This window comes from Astyanax mexicanus, chromosome 14 (assembly GCF_023375975.1).
Source record: "Astyanax mexicanus isolate ESR-SI-001 chromosome 14, AstMex3_surface, whole genome shotgun sequence".
Classification (NCBI taxonomy): Eukaryota; Metazoa; Chordata; class Actinopteri; order Characiformes; family Acestrorhamphidae; genus Astyanax; species Astyanax mexicanus.
This window is the reverse complement of record NC_064421.1, coordinates 32,419,710-32,436,193: the sequence shown is the minus strand read 5'-3', so window position 1 is coordinate 32,436,193 and position 16,484 is coordinate 32,419,710. Positions and strand designations below refer to the sequence as shown.

The 16,484-nt window shown below is 38.4% G+C and overlaps 1 protein-coding gene across 1 annotated transcript in view; it reads left to right on the top strand.

Moving 5' to 3' along the window:
- The window catches only part of actn2b (actinin, alpha 2b), a 32,805-nt gene that overhangs the window by 3,122 nt on the left and 13,199 nt on the right, over positions 1 to 16,484 (top strand). The window contains exons 2-11 of the mRNA XM_007244596.4: positions 5,500 to 5,614; positions 6,834 to 6,953; positions 7,067 to 7,153; positions 8,263 to 8,350; positions 8,759 to 8,837; positions 12,581 to 12,662; positions 13,307 to 13,392; positions 13,492 to 13,584; positions 14,676 to 14,906; positions 15,682 to 15,829. Of these exons, the coding sequence (XP_007244658.2) occupies positions 5,500 to 5,614; positions 6,834 to 6,953; positions 7,067 to 7,153; positions 8,263 to 8,350; positions 8,759 to 8,837; positions 12,581 to 12,662; positions 13,307 to 13,392; positions 13,492 to 13,584; positions 14,676 to 14,906; positions 15,682 to 15,829 (1,129 nt within the window). The remainder of the gene's footprint in view (positions 1 to 5,499; positions 5,615 to 6,833; positions 6,954 to 7,066; positions 7,154 to 8,262; positions 8,351 to 8,758; positions 8,838 to 12,580; positions 12,663 to 13,306; positions 13,393 to 13,491; positions 13,585 to 14,675; positions 14,907 to 15,681; positions 15,830 to 16,484) is intronic.

The following is a 16,484-nucleotide window of genomic DNA, read 5'->3' as shown; positions in this document are numbered from 1 at the left end:
GGTCTGATCCAAAAATGCTTTTGATTCCAGCATCTCTTAGGATAACATGGATAACATCCTGTACCATCATTGCTATCACATGTTGGATCTCTTCTTTAAAAGCTCTGGATATCCCTAACCAATATGACCTCAAGGAATTAGCACTTCAGACCTGTTGAAAGGTGTCAGTGGGGAATGTGTGAACTCAATTAAGGGAGCATTGATATCTGACTCCTTACCCTTTACCCTCTAAGACCCTTTAAAGTACACTTTGTAAATGAAAAATCGGAACATCACCACCACAACGATTAAAATATTGCGTGTTTACCTCCTACTGTGGTGCTGCACTAGTCTCTAGTGAAGTTTTTTTTTTTTTGTCTAAAGTCAAGGGAAACCACATTTCAGTTTATGCATCTTGAAGGTGAATTGGTTGGATTAATGGCTAACGGCCACCCAGACAGCAGGCGACTCAGATCCGGATCCGTTTTTGCTATGGCTGATCCGCATAACAGTCAAGACCGTTTAGTGGATGTGGCCCGGCTACAGTCCAGGTCCGGTTTGTGATAAGATTCCAATAATTTATGTATTATAATTTATGTATAATATTAATAATTTTAGGAGATGCGGATCCAGGCCTATGGGCATATGGATGCAGGTCGGAGGAGATACATATCTTGGCCAGAGTTTTAGGCCTCCTGTCCGGAACTGATCCAGATGTGAAATGAGGCTCCGGATGTGGGCCAAATTACCTGCCTGTGTAACCTGATTCAGATTGTTAATGGTTATGGCTTACAGCCAATGAAAACCCAAAAATCTTTTTTGGCACTGTGGGCAATGTGCCAAGTTCTGCTGGAAAATGAAATTTGCATCTCCATAAAAGTTGTCAGCAGAGGGAAGTATGAAGTGCTGCAAGATTTTCTGGTAAAAGCTGCACTGACCTTGGACTTGATAGTGCACAGTGGACCAAAACCAGCAGATGACATGACTCTTCAAACCATCACAGATTGTGGAAACTTCACACTAGACCTCAAGCAGTTTGTACTGTGTGTCTCTCCACTCTTCCTCCAGACTCTGCTCCCTTGATTTCCAAATGAAATGCAAATTTTCTGATGGTCAATGAAGGTTTGGAGAGTCATGTCATCTGCTGGTGTTGTTCCACTGTGTTATATCACGTCCAAAGTCAGTGCATTGTTTTCCCAGAAAATCTCACAGCACTTCATGCTTCCCTCTTTTATGAAGATGCTGATTGTTGGGTTTTCATTGTCTGTAAACCATAATAATCAACAATAAAATAAATAAACTCCTAAAATAGATCACTGTGTATAATACATCTATATTATATACAGGTGCTGGTCAACGAATTAGAATAATTTGAAATAGTGCAATCATGAAATTCTTTGAATGCATTTTTTGTGCAAAAAGCAAATCAGGTGTTCACCGCACCTGTCCTACTCGTTAGACTAATCACAGAACTCGTTACCTGGAAACATTTTTTAACTGTGACACTGTTGTTTTATTGAATTAGAATAATATAGAAACCGTTTCATTGAATTAGAATAATTTTTATTATAATTACAATCATCACTTTCTCAGTATTTTGTGGCTGCCCCCTTGGCTTGTATGACTGCCTGAAGTCTCCGCGGCATCGATTTCAGCCGTTTCTCCATTTGTTTCTTGTTCAGCATCGGTTTTACTGCTGGAACGCGAGATTTGAAGCCGAGTTCGCGCAGACGACGGTAAGTGGTTGATCTGGAGACGTCAGTGCCGGTCTGCTTGTTCCACAAGTCGGTGAGCTCGGAAGTGGACTTGAACCGGTTGCTGACTGCGATCTTTCTCAGCTGCTTGTTGTCGCGAGCAGAAGTTTATCGGACGCCGGAACAGTTGGTGCGCTTGCTGCAGTTTTTCTTGCCGAGCTGCTCAGCAATTTTAGTTTGGGTCAAGCCTTGTTGGCGAAGGGCTTGAATTTGAGCCACTATTCCGGTTGAGAGGTCGCGCTGCTTACCCATGATTGATTTTACAAATTAGAAATTCTACTCAACCCTGACTTTATACTGCACAGTGAACACTCTTCACAGAAAACAAAAATTCGAGCATTTATTCTAATTCAATGAAACGGTTTCTCCATTATTCTAATTCAATAAAACAACAGTGTCACAGTTAAATGGCCTAAATGGGCCTTTTGGAAAGCTCAGCTGAGCAAATTTTTTTCCAGGTAACGAGTTCTGTGATTAGTCTAACGAGTAGGACAGGTGCGGTGAACACCTGATTTGCTTTCTGCACAGAAAATGCATTCAAAGAATTTCATGATTGCACTATTTCAAATTATTCTAATTCGTTGACCAGCACCTGTATGAGTTAAACATTTTGAACTGAATTACTAAAATAAAGTAATTTTTAAAATGAGATTCTATTTTTTTGGCGATGAACTAGTATAAATCCAGACATTTTAACATAAACATAGCAAAAAAATGGAGAATTATAATTTTTAATCATTAACGTCCGCTGCTTGTAAGATCTATTAGCAATCTAAAGAAGCAAACTTCATAGACCAAACACGCCTTGGGCGGTCTGCTACAAAGTTAGACAAGTTTGTGAGTGAAGCGTAGGCAAATAAAACATAAAAAAGTACATGGAAAGTCTGGAGGACTTTGTATCATCACTGGCCTACAGTTCTTTAGTTCCCCCTCACATCACACCACCCAGTCTGCCCCTACATCTCTGAACCAGCACACTCTCCATGAATGAATGAAATTCTTTCCCATCCGATCAGTAACATACTTTCACAAGCCCCCTTCCCCCACCAGCATCCCCACCCCCACCTGAGGCCTGGATCCCCAGGTTCTCTTATCAAAGCAGACCCAGCACAGTAGGCTAAATTTACCCCCTTACCTCGTAAGGAATGTGCTCTGGACTGAAATGGGGAGCTTTGATCTGCCCTGCGATGACTTCACCCGGTCCAGTATTGCTTCAGCGGCTTTAGAAACAAGCCCTGTTCTGTACATACGTCCCACAAACACACACACACACACATACACAGAATTGTCAAGTAATGAAGTACAAATACTTTATGTGGGTTATAAATACTTTATTTTATTTTTCTAAGTACTTTTTACTTCTACTCCTTACATTTTCACATAATTATCTGATCTTTTTACTTCTAACATTTTAAAAATAGCCTCCTTATAATAATAGCCACAATATTTCACAATATTTCAGACAATTAAAAAAAAAACGATATTCATGGCAATATGACAATTTTATTTTTACCCTGATGGCCCACATTTATTACTCTAAAATGTATTTTTCAAACTAGTAGGCGCACGGGATAATAAGGTGCACTATCATTAAATGTCTTTTTATGGTCTATTTACAAGCTAAGTTAAGTAAACAAAACTGTAATTCTTAAAAATAATTTTCTTTTAAAGTCAATTGAGTGCTGCTAATGTACATAGATTTCTCTCTCGAAAACTGTTTATTTGGGTGGGTAAAGCGCTTCTGTTTGTTTACAGTAAGCTTAGATTTTCAAATTTCTGGAGCATTAACAGTAGCCGCTAGTGCTAGCTGCCTGACTGCGCTACACTGAGGAACCCTGAGTGTTTTGGTGAGCTAGGGCACTGGCTAGCTTGTTTTAACACGGTAAACACGCAGACTACAGGCTTATAATACTCACATTGAAGGAGCTAGTGCTTAGTGCGGATAGCGGCTAATGCTAATACTGCTCTAGACTCGGTGCTGAAGAAAAACTACACTGAAACTCCTTTATAATGCTGTACTATAGCAGAGTGGCTTTACTTCTCCATAAATTATAGTTTGATATGAAATTAAAATTAGATTATTATATTAAAAATGTTGGCGATATTATTGCGTATGATACGATCTGCTACACCCCACCCCTAATATGTACAACTGTTACTGGTTATTGTGGTCCTAGATGTTGCCAAAGAAATCCTGAGGATCAGTCAGAGGAAAGCCTACTGAAGATTTACAACCAGTGCTTTCCCCTCCTGTCTTTATAATGTTATTAGTGTATGACTAGCATCTGCTTTAGAGAGGTGATGTCAGTGTCAGGATGGATAAATATTTTCCATACTCTCATGCTTCACAGTGCTTCAGTCAGCTAGCATTTTAGACAGCTAGGCTACAAGTGGGAAGTTCTGGACTACTAAATGATCATGCTACATTCATGTTACCCAAATTCTGTCAGTATTAGAAATGTATAGAAATAAGGGCTTTTTAATGGCTGTTAGAACATTACTTATAATTACGAGCCAAAACCAGTCAATAAAGCCAAATATCTTCAAAACTAGTCTTGTGTAATGAGGTACTACAGTTTGCTTATCTCTGTTATTTATAGTATGATTTTTTTAGCATGTGTTTGTGTAATATTGTTTATGTAAGACACTCAGGACCGATATTCTGAAACTGGCATATGTACAGTGCCATGTCTCCTGGATATTGAGGTTTTAACTAGAGACTTTGTAACATCTTAAACACTTCTCTTGGGGTTTAGGATGTCATGTCATATGCTGTGTGCTGGCGCACGCTGAACCAGAGGTATTTAGATATGTCTTTATTTATTCTTGTCTGTATGTGTTGTGGAGGCTTAAGAGTAAAACAGTTTCTTAATAGTTCCTCGATTTGTAAATATGATTAGTTCTTTGCATTGGTGTAGATAATGCTATGTGCAAGGCAAATCAGAAAAAAGTGACAGAACAGATAATGAAATATTCCTTTGACTTTTAGCTAATTCCAAACAATATGAATGCAAGATATTATTTTTTTTCTATTCAACTTTGAAAAAAGTTTTAAAAATTAGAATATCATTGAAAAGTTACTTTATTTCAGTAATTAAATTCAAATGTGAAACTCGTATATTATATAGATGTATTACACACAAAATGATCTAATGTAAGCGTTTATTTCTTTTATTGTTGAGGATTATGACTTGCAGCCAATGAAAACCCCCCCAAAAAAATGTATCTCAGAAAATTAGAATATTATATAATACCAATTGGTACTTTTGGCAGTGTGGGTAGTGTGCCAAGTCCTGCTGGAAAATGAAATCTAAATCTCCATTAAAGCTGTCAGAAGAGGGAATCATGAAGTGCTGGGAAAACACTGTTCTAACTTTAGACTTGATTTCACGGAGTGGATCAACACCAGCAGATGACATGGCTCTTCAAATTACAGTATTTTTTTAGAGAATTAGTTACATGCCTGTTTCTTGTTTCAAGTCGTGCAAGGAGTACTTTTCTAGTTATTACGATAAAAAAGACACACTGACACAAATCAAGCTGCATAGTGCACGGTTGATGGCTTGCCTACAGATCTGTAAAATAGAGCCCATTGTGAAGAAAACAGATCCTCCACCTGAAAAGGAATTCTGTCAGGGTGTCAACAGTAATTAGTAATATACTAAAACATCCCAAACTGATGGCCTAGCTCAAACAGCAGGGTGTAAAATGGTGGAGTTATGTATATACTTGTGTAGGTTTGACTTTTGTAATGTCTCTTTCCTAGACATTTACTGCGTGGTGCAACTCTCATCTCCGAAAGGCTGGCACTCAGATTGAGAACATCGAGGAGGACTTCAGAAATGGCCTCAAGCTCATGCTACTGCTTGAGGTCATCTCAGGTAAACCCACACCTATGCTTACACACAACCTGTACTGAATACTTTATGTCATTTAAAAAGATGTTAGATGTTGTGTGGCACTCTGTACATTTGTAAGCAGTCATATTGGAAGCTGTTAGTGTAGTAGATAGTAGATATGATGTAGTAGGTAGTAGATAAGATACAGTTTTCTCTGACCATTTACAGATAATCTTGAGAAACATGCACAGTGTGGAGGATGGTATTGGGTTTACACGGTTTTAATCATTGAATTCAGGTGTTTAGTACAGTCCCACTGTCACAGGTGTATACAGAGTGCAAACTCGACTTTTAACTCAACAATAAACAGAATAAAGAATAAAATAACATTGCTTTTCCCTTAAATGAGCTGCTGGTGTACCTTCACAGTGTGAGCACGCAGTGATGAACAAAGCACTGCACTGTTAAGATATGAATGCGCAAAAGTCAGAGCACACCTGACTCTTAAAGGCAATGACAACTGGCACACTCATTGTTTTATTTCATGTTACACCCAAAACACATTCATGATTAATTAAGAGAATTAGCACATGCCTTTTGCGCATCACGAGCTGTGCAAGGCATTTTTTTTGCTCCCTCACAATACTAAAAGCTCTATCTGGACAGGATTAGTTTGTCAGGGGAACGTTTATGAAAAATATTATACTTAGTGATAAACTCTTGAATCCGGTCTGCAATTGAAAAAACAGGAGGACCACTGAGTTTTCTGGCTTTCACGGTCACATGACATCGCATTCAGTAGCTCCTCCATTTCCATTCACTGTTGTGTTTACGTGGATCTCCGTGGAAACGCGCACCCAAAGTGTAATTACGGTGCTATAGAGGACAAATAGCTATTTGATTAAACGCAAGGTGACGCAAAAGTGATGTCTGGATGAGAGTAGATGAGAGAATTCAGCCTGTAATTTTCTCAGAGGACATTAGAGAAAAACACGTACATGGTAAAAGAGAAAATGACCACACGACCCCCTGAGCAACTAATCCCGTTTTGAGAAGCTATATAGATCTAACCACAGTGGTGGTTACAAGCAGGAAATTCTAGGAAAAAAGTTGGTCCTGAATCAAGAATAATTTATCATTTATTTTACGTTTATCATGGTTATCATTTCATATAATACATAGAAGACACCTGTACTTTTAATTGTGATTTTGGGTAGCAAATAAAACCTTCTTTTGTTTTTATCCCAAACACTTGTTGTAGGAGAGAGGTTACCCAAGCCTGACCGAGGCAAGATGCGATTTCACAAGATTGCCAACGTCAACAAAGCTCTCGAATTCATCACCAGCAAAGGAGTCAAGCTTGTTTCAATCGGAGCTGAAGGTATTCTTTCAGTCCACTATCTACTATCTTCTGGGAGTGGAATGGAGCCCTTCACGTGAACTGTTGGGTGTTTTTCTGGTCTGTGACTGTGTTTTTATGTCTGTAATCTGCAGAAATTGTGGATGGCAATGTTAAGATGACCCTCGGAATGATCTGGACCATCATTCTCCGATTTGCCATTCAGGACATCTCTGTGGAAGGTATCAAAATAGTGATGTGTAGGCTCATGATTATTGTTCTACCAGTTTAATGACTACCAGTGGAAGTGCAGAGCACATTGGCAACTTCAACACAGGTTACAGAGCTGAGAAACAAATGTTCTTAAATGTTGAGTATGTATTTTGGTCTGTAAGTTTAATTAATCAAACAAGGGTAAGACTTATATTTCATTTTCAGCTCTATTTCCCAGTAACTATGTATAGACTTGGTAAATGCCATTTGTGTAGCATACACAGATAAAAACACTGGGTAGATTAGTTAAAGGAGAAATCTAGTGTAAAATTGACTTGGGTTTACTGATGCATGGTCATAAGTAAAAACTGTGTAGGATAGTCCACCTCCATTCACCTCCAGCACTCTGATGTTTTTAAATAGCTTTTATAGCTGATTCTCCTACATTCTGCAGTTTGCTCTCTTAAGTTAGAAATCTGGTGTAAAATGGACTTGAGATGAAGTGAAATGGCTATTTTTACACCAATAACACTCTCAAAGTATCTCCGCATGTCATTGGTAGAATTCTGAGGGTTCTAACATTTAAAATGAGGCACTGATAACTTTAAAAGTACACAGATACAGTTTATTAAAAAAAGACTTAAGTTGACTGATGTCAACTGATGAGCATGAGCTAATTGATACGCTTGGGGAACAGACTGATTGGAAATTCTACCAATGAAGCCTAGAGCTACATTGAGCTTGTTAATGGTGTAAAATTAGTGATTCCTTTGCATGGGTAACACTATGCCCCTATTACTAGCATTGTAAGCCTGTTGGGAGCATCAGCTAAAAGCACTGTGTTTCTGAACGCTGGGAGAGAAAGAAGGTGAGATATTCAACAAAGGTTTCACTACAACTCAAGTCCATTTCACACCAGATGTCTCCTTTAAGAGAGCAAACCGCAGAATGTAGGTACTTTGATGACATGAAAGAGCTTAAGGTATCTGTGTGCTAATAGCATCCAGGTCTATGTGGTTCACTTCTTAAAACTTTGATCAGTTTTTTTAGGTTTTGGTCTGATTAAGTAAAAATCTTCAAAAAAGGGAATAATGAACAGCACCTAAACATAATCCTTTGTCGTGCTGTGTGATTCCAGAAACCTCGGCTAAAGAAGGTCTGCTGTTGTGGTGCCAGAGAAAGACCGCCCCCTACAGGAACGTCAATGTACAGAACTTCCATGTCAGGTGAGGAAAAGTTAGCAAAAATTCCAAACCAAGAACATTCTCCACTGTGCTGAAGTCTGGATTTGGATCTGTATCTGGATCATTTGGAAATATTGTGGATGTCTCTCACTAAAGCTACATTTCACATTTGGAATGTCTCTTTTTATGAGTTATTAATTGCAAGTTGAGAAAATGTATACTTGTATTATTTTTAAGGTTACAAAGGCTAAATGTAACTCAAGCTATTGTTTAAATTCTTTTTGTATGAAATACATTCCTGGATGGGTAATTTTGCTTCAGTAGATTTGACTACATTTTAATCAGATACACAGTGTACACAGTGCCCTTATTATTGTATTTAACAGAAATATAGGTGCTAATATGTTATGTTACCATTAATATGACTTGAATTTCCCCTGTATGTTAAAGCTGGAAGGATGGCCTAGCATTCTGCGCACTCATACACAGGCACAGGCCTGACCTCATCGACTACGCCAAGCTCAACAAGGTCTTGCGTGCGATCCCCAAATTATTAACATCACAATCTAAAAATTTGTAATAATCTCCTAAAATAACAACTGTAATTTGAAGTTAATGCTAACAGTTTGCTGTGCAATAACTTTCTGCTTGTTGTATTGTGACTTGCTGATCCACCCAACTCTTTTTAACAGTTCTTTGTTAAATACACAGCTCCGGAAAAAAAATAAGAACAAGAATAAGAGACTACTTTAAAATTATTAGTTTCTCTGGTAGTATTTGAGTAAAATGAACATAGATACCTTATGTCACTCCTGGTGCAAAAGTTCAAGCAGTTTTGCTTTGTTTCATGGCTTGTGATCATCCATTTTCCTCTTGAATACATTCAACAGGTTTCCAATGGGTTTCAGGTCTGTCAACTTATTTGAATGTCTGTCAGCAACTGCAGGTTGACGGTCAAGTGACCTACAAAAAGAATGACAAATAGCAGCTACTTGACCGAGTAAGCCAAAAAACATACTCGTCCTCCTGTTTTTTTTCAATTGCAGTCTGGAGGCAAGAGTTTTATCACTGAATAAAAGTGTAAAATATTTTTCACAGACGTCCCCCTGAGAAACTAATCCCATCCGGATAGGGATTTAAAGCCAGGCCTCAAGCTTGACTTTCTGCATCAAGAGTGGCATAAGGTAAACCCCAAACAGTGTGTAAAGATCATGCCAAGACACAATCAGGGCTATTCCACCATATATTCCTTTACTCTTCCTGAGCACTAACAGAGGGAATAACAGTACAATAGAACTTTTCCCTAAAGACAGTAGTGGAGACACTCTCAGTAATGTCAACCTAGAATAGCACACAGGAATGCAGTCCCAAGCACTCCAGTTGTGCCTTCTGATAAACCAGCAGAAGGAATGCTGCCCACCAGACCTGAACCACTCCAAAGTCCCCTAGTAGTTATCTAATGGCCACGGCACTCTAAATACATTGCCACAGTCATAACAAAACCATGTACGTGCATTCAGTTTTGTCCTGACTGACTTCGGGAAGGCTGCTGGATTTGCTGTAACGTGTGGAGGAAAAGAAACAGCCTATATTACTCATTTATCCTCTGCTAAGACGCACAAAGCGCCGCACTGTTAAGACACCATCACTCCCAAAGTCCTCTTAAAGACAATGGCAAGTGACACACTTGATTTATTTCACGTTACACCAAAAAAACACACCAATGATTACTTAAGAGAATTGGTACATGCTTTTTGCGCATTTTAAGCTCCACAAGGCATATTTTTGTGCCCTTACCATACCAAAGACAAAAAAAATGCAGTTTTTCAATGCAATTGACTGGTGTGCTAAATTGGCTGATCACTAAAATAGGGCCCAGTGTTTGGAAGCAACGCAGGTGGTCAAGTCGGCAGGTCTTGAGGAGTGTTCCTGGTATGCAGTGATTAAAACCTGTCAGTAGCCAACAAAAGTGCACCAAAGAAACACAACCAGCAGGAACCACTACAGGATTATACAGGTGGTTTTAATGTTATGGCTGATCGTTTATTGGGCGGGTGGAGCTGGACGTTTGTCAGGGATTCAATTAGACACTAAAGTTTAAGGATTTATTTAGAGCAGCCGGGTCAGCCGGTTTAGCCGAGTGAATGGAATGGCGTGCCACACACACACTCATATGCCCCTCATCCCTCTCAGCTGTTGCGGTTGGCTCCAGGTAAGCTCGTAAGGGGTAATCCTGAGGTTTTTAGCTCGGGCTCTGTGCTCTCGAGTTAGGCATGTGCCTACAAGAAGCCCCTGGTGTCCACTGGATCTCCTGCAGCTGACCGTTTCCCGCACTGCAGCTTTTTAATGTCATACTGAGAACAATGCGTGCTGACCTTAATGCCCTCCCACACACTCACGCTCACACATACACACACACACAAAAACGTGACCCATGGATGTACTTTATGTACTTTAGAACGTCTACAGCATACCCAAGTCTGAACATTTCTGAAAATGGTATAGCTTCATCTCTATTTTTTTCCCTTTTATAATAATTTCCAGATTTAAGCGCTGCCATCACAATTTGAGGATTTTTTCAAATTTCAGATTGTGTTGGTTCACCCTCAGCAGCCAGAGTCCGAGCAAACACAATTGTTCTTGCGCTGTTTTAGAGGTGGGGTGATAGCATTTCCTCCCCACATCACTCCTAAGGCCCTATCTTACACCCTGTGCAAGGTGTGTAGCAATGCTCATTGCTATCTTGTACCCCGTCAACAGTCTATTCTCATCTCTTGTGCCTATGCCTTTAAAATAACGTATTGAAATATATTTTATCACTGATGGGCATGGTTTTCTGAAAACAAGGGTGTTCAGGTACATTTCTGGTGCGCCACTGACCGATTTGAACCCTGACAACAGCCAAAATAATTTTAAAGGCTCTTAAAGAAAATGGTATGTTACACACTAATTGGTTTATTTTAGGTTACACCATAAACACACCCAGGATTAATTAAGAGAATTAGTGCATGCCCTCACGATAGCAAACACACACCGACACACTTTACATGAAGCTGCACAGTGCATGGTTAACTGCTAAAATAGGTAATAACTAGTATAATATTTGTCAGCACAGTAATCTTTTAGCTGATGTCTAGTGATGCAGAATCAGTAGCAGTTTGAAAAGAGTGGTCAATGGCTGATCTAAAATGTCAAAGTAGGCATGTGCTAGTCTTTAACCTTCTACCCTGTTAAAAGTATAAGCACTGTACTTTGAGTAACTTTAAAGGGTTCTTTAATTTGGAACTCTGGAGAAATCCTTCAAGGAAAGGTTATGAAAGAAAATTTGTTCCTTGAATCATCTTGAAGTTTTCTCAATAGTTCCTCAAAGCACATTAATGGGTTCCTCCCCAGTTTTAAATTAAAGAACCTGGAAATGTTCCTTAAGGAACTTCATATGACCTTCAAAATTATGTAGAAAATTGGGTAAAACACACTTGGAGGAGAACACTTATTTCCAGTTCTGTTAAATCAACTGACCTCATTGGTAACATCCTGCCTACTAATGGGTCGGGCAGACCGGTTGTGTTTTCCTGACCACAGAGTTGCAAGTTTTGGGCAAAAATTTACCAAAAACTGATGCATGTGGAACAGCTTGAGGGAGATGCTGCTTGTTTGAAATGTAAAGTTTGAAAACAGTAGATGTGATTGTATTAAAAGATGTATTAAAGCGCTAGGCAATTAGCGGATGCCTAAAAAACATAGTTTTTAGTTAGTGAGTAATTTGCATTCTTTGTTTGACAGTGAGTAAAAACTGGGAAGACATTATCATTCTTCTCATCCTCAAAAATAAAAAAATAATGATTAGGCCTCTGCATGCCACCACATTGGATTTGAAATGTAACAAATAATATGCAGTTTAAGTGCAGACTTTTAGGTTTGGGAAGAAGAAAGCATGAAGAAAGGCCATTGGAGAAAAATGGTTGCAATTTCTAAACATTTCATAGGATATTTTGTTAAACCTTTTTTCTAAATTAAACCTGAAAGTATTTTCAATTGCAGTCTGTTGCTATGCAGAGGCCATATTATGAAGATTGTGTCACTGTCCAAATGTTTATGGACCTAACTGTACAACAAATAACTAGTATTGTGTTGGAGCACAGATGCATGTATGTGAGTAGTTTATCCATTGTTTTAAACTAAAAATCTTTTGCATGGTTTAAAACTGTTTTCTTTTCAAATTGTTTAGGCATACTCCTCTATTAATAACTTGTCATATCATTGTCTCTGCAGGATGATGCTCTGGGTAATCTTAATCTGGCATTTGAAATTGCTGAGAAGCATCTTGACATCCCTAAAATGCTGGATGCTGAAGGTGAGCTATTAGTGTTTTATAATGAACTATAATACTTACTTATTACATACTTATGGCTTACAGTCAATGATAACTGAAAAATCAGTGTCTCAGGAAATTAGAATATTAAAACATTATAAAATATAAAATTTAAACAATAGACCTCAAGCAGCTTGAACTTGATTTACGAATGAAGTGCAAAATGTACTAATGATCATATCATAGCCATACTGGTGTTGGTCCACTGTGTTTTATCAAGTCTAAATCATTGCAGTGTTTTCCCAGAAAATCTTACGGCACTTCATGCTTCTCTCTGCTGACAACTTTTATGGAAATGCAGATTTCATTTTTCAGCAGGACACACTACCAAAAGTACCAAGCAGTCTTATATAATATTCTAATTTTCTTAGACACTGATTTTTGGGTTTTCACCCAAAGCCATAATCATCAACAAGTTTTTAACTGAATTACTGAAATAAAGTAACTTTTCAATGACATTCATTTTTTATATGCACTAGTATATGTTTAAAAAAATGTTTCACACAGTTACAAAGACAAATACAGGTGTTGTTATATGTGTATTCAGATATAGAATACTGTACTTATGTACAGTTCGACCCATTGCAGATCTATAATAAAGGTTTATGTTGTTCTCTCTATTTCAGACATTGTGAACACCCCCAAACCTGATGAAAGAGCCATCATGACCTATGTGTCCTGCTTTTATCATGCTTTTGCTGGAGCAGAGCAGGTAGTGTGTTTGTCTGTGTGTGTTTGTGTACAACTACTTCTTTTCTGTAACATATTTATTTTTCCAATTCCCATAAATCTTTTTGTCGTCTCTCTCCAGGCTGAAACAGCTGCTAATAGGATCTGTAAAGTGTTGGGGGTGAATCAGGAGAATGAGAAACTTATGGAAGAGTATGAGAGACTGGCCAGTGAGGTAAAGTGAGCCAGTGAGGTGATGTGGTCAAAAATCTCAGGAAAATATTTGGATAAAAACTGTTAATAATCAATACTAAATAATAACAGCTAAACAGATATTCTGTGGAAACACTTTGTAGTCTGACTTGATTTGACTTAATGGCACGTAGCGCTAAGTGTGTCAAGATGCTCATTGCGATGTTATACCCCACCAACAGTATATATTTACACATTCCACCAGAATTTAGGAATATATCTACACTGATAGCTGTGGTGGTCTGGAAGTGAGATGTGTTCGGGTACATTTCTAGTGTATTGCTATCTTGGCAATGGAAAACACAGGTGCACCACTGACTGATTTAAACCCTGACAACAGTCAAGACGTCCATATATCTATCTTAGCTATGCAGGTGCGCCCAGTGTGTGTACACCCCTGCTTGTTGCACACACATGGAGAAGCAGCAGTGCACAAATGCAACTTTTACATCAACCATTAACAGAACAAAATAAAATAACATTATTGTTCCTGTAAATGAGTTGCTCCCACATGTTCACAGCGTGAACATGCAGGTCAGTTTTTTCTGTTGAGAAGCACAGAAGCAATGCACCGTTAAAATAGTAATACTGTTAAAATAGTAAGTCAGAGTGCACCTGGCTCTTAAAGAGAATGGCAAGTGACACACTAATTGGTTTATTTCACGTTATGCTAGAAACACATCCATGATTTAATTAAGAGATTTAGTACATGCATTTTGCATGTTTTGAGCCACGTAAAGCCTATTTATTTGCATCTTTATGATGCAAAACACAAGACACATTGACGTGCCCTAAATCAAGCTTGCCTTGCAGAAATAGGACCCACAATGTTATAATAATAGTAATAATACAATAATCATTTAAATTTGTATACTGGTTCATACTTCTCTTACAGCATATACATTATATATTGATATAGTACATTCAGGAAAAGGGTACATAACATACTATAGCAACTGGTCAAATTTCAAGTCTTTCCTATTAATACCTAATTGAGGAACATAATGACATTATGTCTTATATTTTTTATTCAGGTTCAATGAAGGTTTCTCTTGTCTCTTTTCTTGTCTATAGCTGTTGGAGTGGATCAGACGCACCACGCCGTGGCTGGAGAACCGCATGTCGGAGAAGACCATGACGCAGATGCAGCAAAAGCTGGAGGACTTTCGTGATTACCGCCGCCTACACAAGCCTCCTAAAGTGCAGGAGAAGTGCCAGCTGGAGATCAACTTCAACACCCTGCAGACCAAACTGCGCATCAGCAACAGACCTGCGTTCATGCCCTCCGAGGGCAAGATGGTGTCGGTACGAGACACAGGCACAAGCACACATACAGACACGCACCTGCTGATACACACAGGACGTAGACCATATACCATAAGGTGCACTTAAAATCCTTTCATTTTCCCAAAAATCTTCGGTGTGCCTTTTAATCCATTGTACCTTATGTATAAATTTATGGAGCAGTATAAGGAGCAGTAAAGGCACTCCACTGAAGTGCAGCGATATACAGGAGTTTCAGTTTAGTTCTCCAGCACTAAGCTGCTAAGCACTAGCACTTTTGTCGATCAGAGACAAGTATATTGGACTCTGGCTAGCACTACTGTAGCAGCATTAATCTCTAAACACACTAAGCGCTAGCTCTTTCGCCATTCAGATGCGAGTATTATCAGCCTGTAGCCTGCATGTTTACCGTGTTAAAACAAGCTATGTGGGACGAAATGCTAGGTAATATCGAAATATCGAAATGCCTGGCTTACCAGAACACTCAGGGTTCTTCAGTCTAGCGCTGTATTTGATATCTGAAAATTTAAGCTTACTGTAGGTAAACAGAAGCACTTTACTCACCCAAATAAACAGTTTTTAGAAGAGAAATCTGTGTAAATTAACATCCAGCGCTCATTGGAAAACATGGCGACACCTCAATGCCGTACTAGTGTGTAGTATAATATAGTCCAGTGCGCCTTATGTATGAAAATATACCAGAAAATAGACATTAATTGGTAGTGCACCTTAAAATCTGGGGCACTTTATAGTGCGAAAAATCCATTATAAAATGTGTGTGTGTGTGTTTATGTAGGATATAGCGAGTGCATGGCAGGGTTTGGAGCAGGCAGAAAAGGGTTATGAGGAGTGGCTGCTCACTGAGATCCGAAGGCTTCAGAGACTCGACCACCTGGCTGAGAAGTTCCGCCAGAAAGCCACCAGCCATGAGACCTGGGCCACAGGTGAGTGCAGCTTTACTTACCTGTGCTTACTAATATGCCATTAATAATTATATTATTAGAATTTCTTGTTTTGTTTTTCGTTTTGTGTAGAAACGTTCCTTTGAGTTTCTGGCCATGGTGACATGGTGGCTTGTTTACGATGTGACATGGTGTTTACTTGTTTACTTATTTCAGGATCTGGTAATAAAATAAGATTAATTTCTTAATATATTGTATTAGAGCTGGACAATATATCAACATTTTATTGTATCATGATATGTTTTCTTATATATATAGTATAGACAATATGCTTACTGAGCATATCATCACTGCTTAAAGAGAAAACTGACCCAACTCTACATTTAATTACAGAGAGTGGTAAAAAAGAGTATTTGAATAGCATTTTTTAAGAAACTGCAACTGCTGGTGCATTTTGTCTACAAATCAAAACACAAAAAGTACTGTGTATCATATGCTTATCTTTAAATATTGGGAAATAATATTATATGAATATATAATGTTTTATATATTCATATCGAAATCATAATTTTATGGTATCGATCGAAATTAAGATATATATCGTCCAGCACTAACTGTATTGTATTATTATTTTTGTGTTGTAATACTGTACACATTTTCTAAATGTGTCGGACAGTAGTTGTTTTGTGTTTTGTTT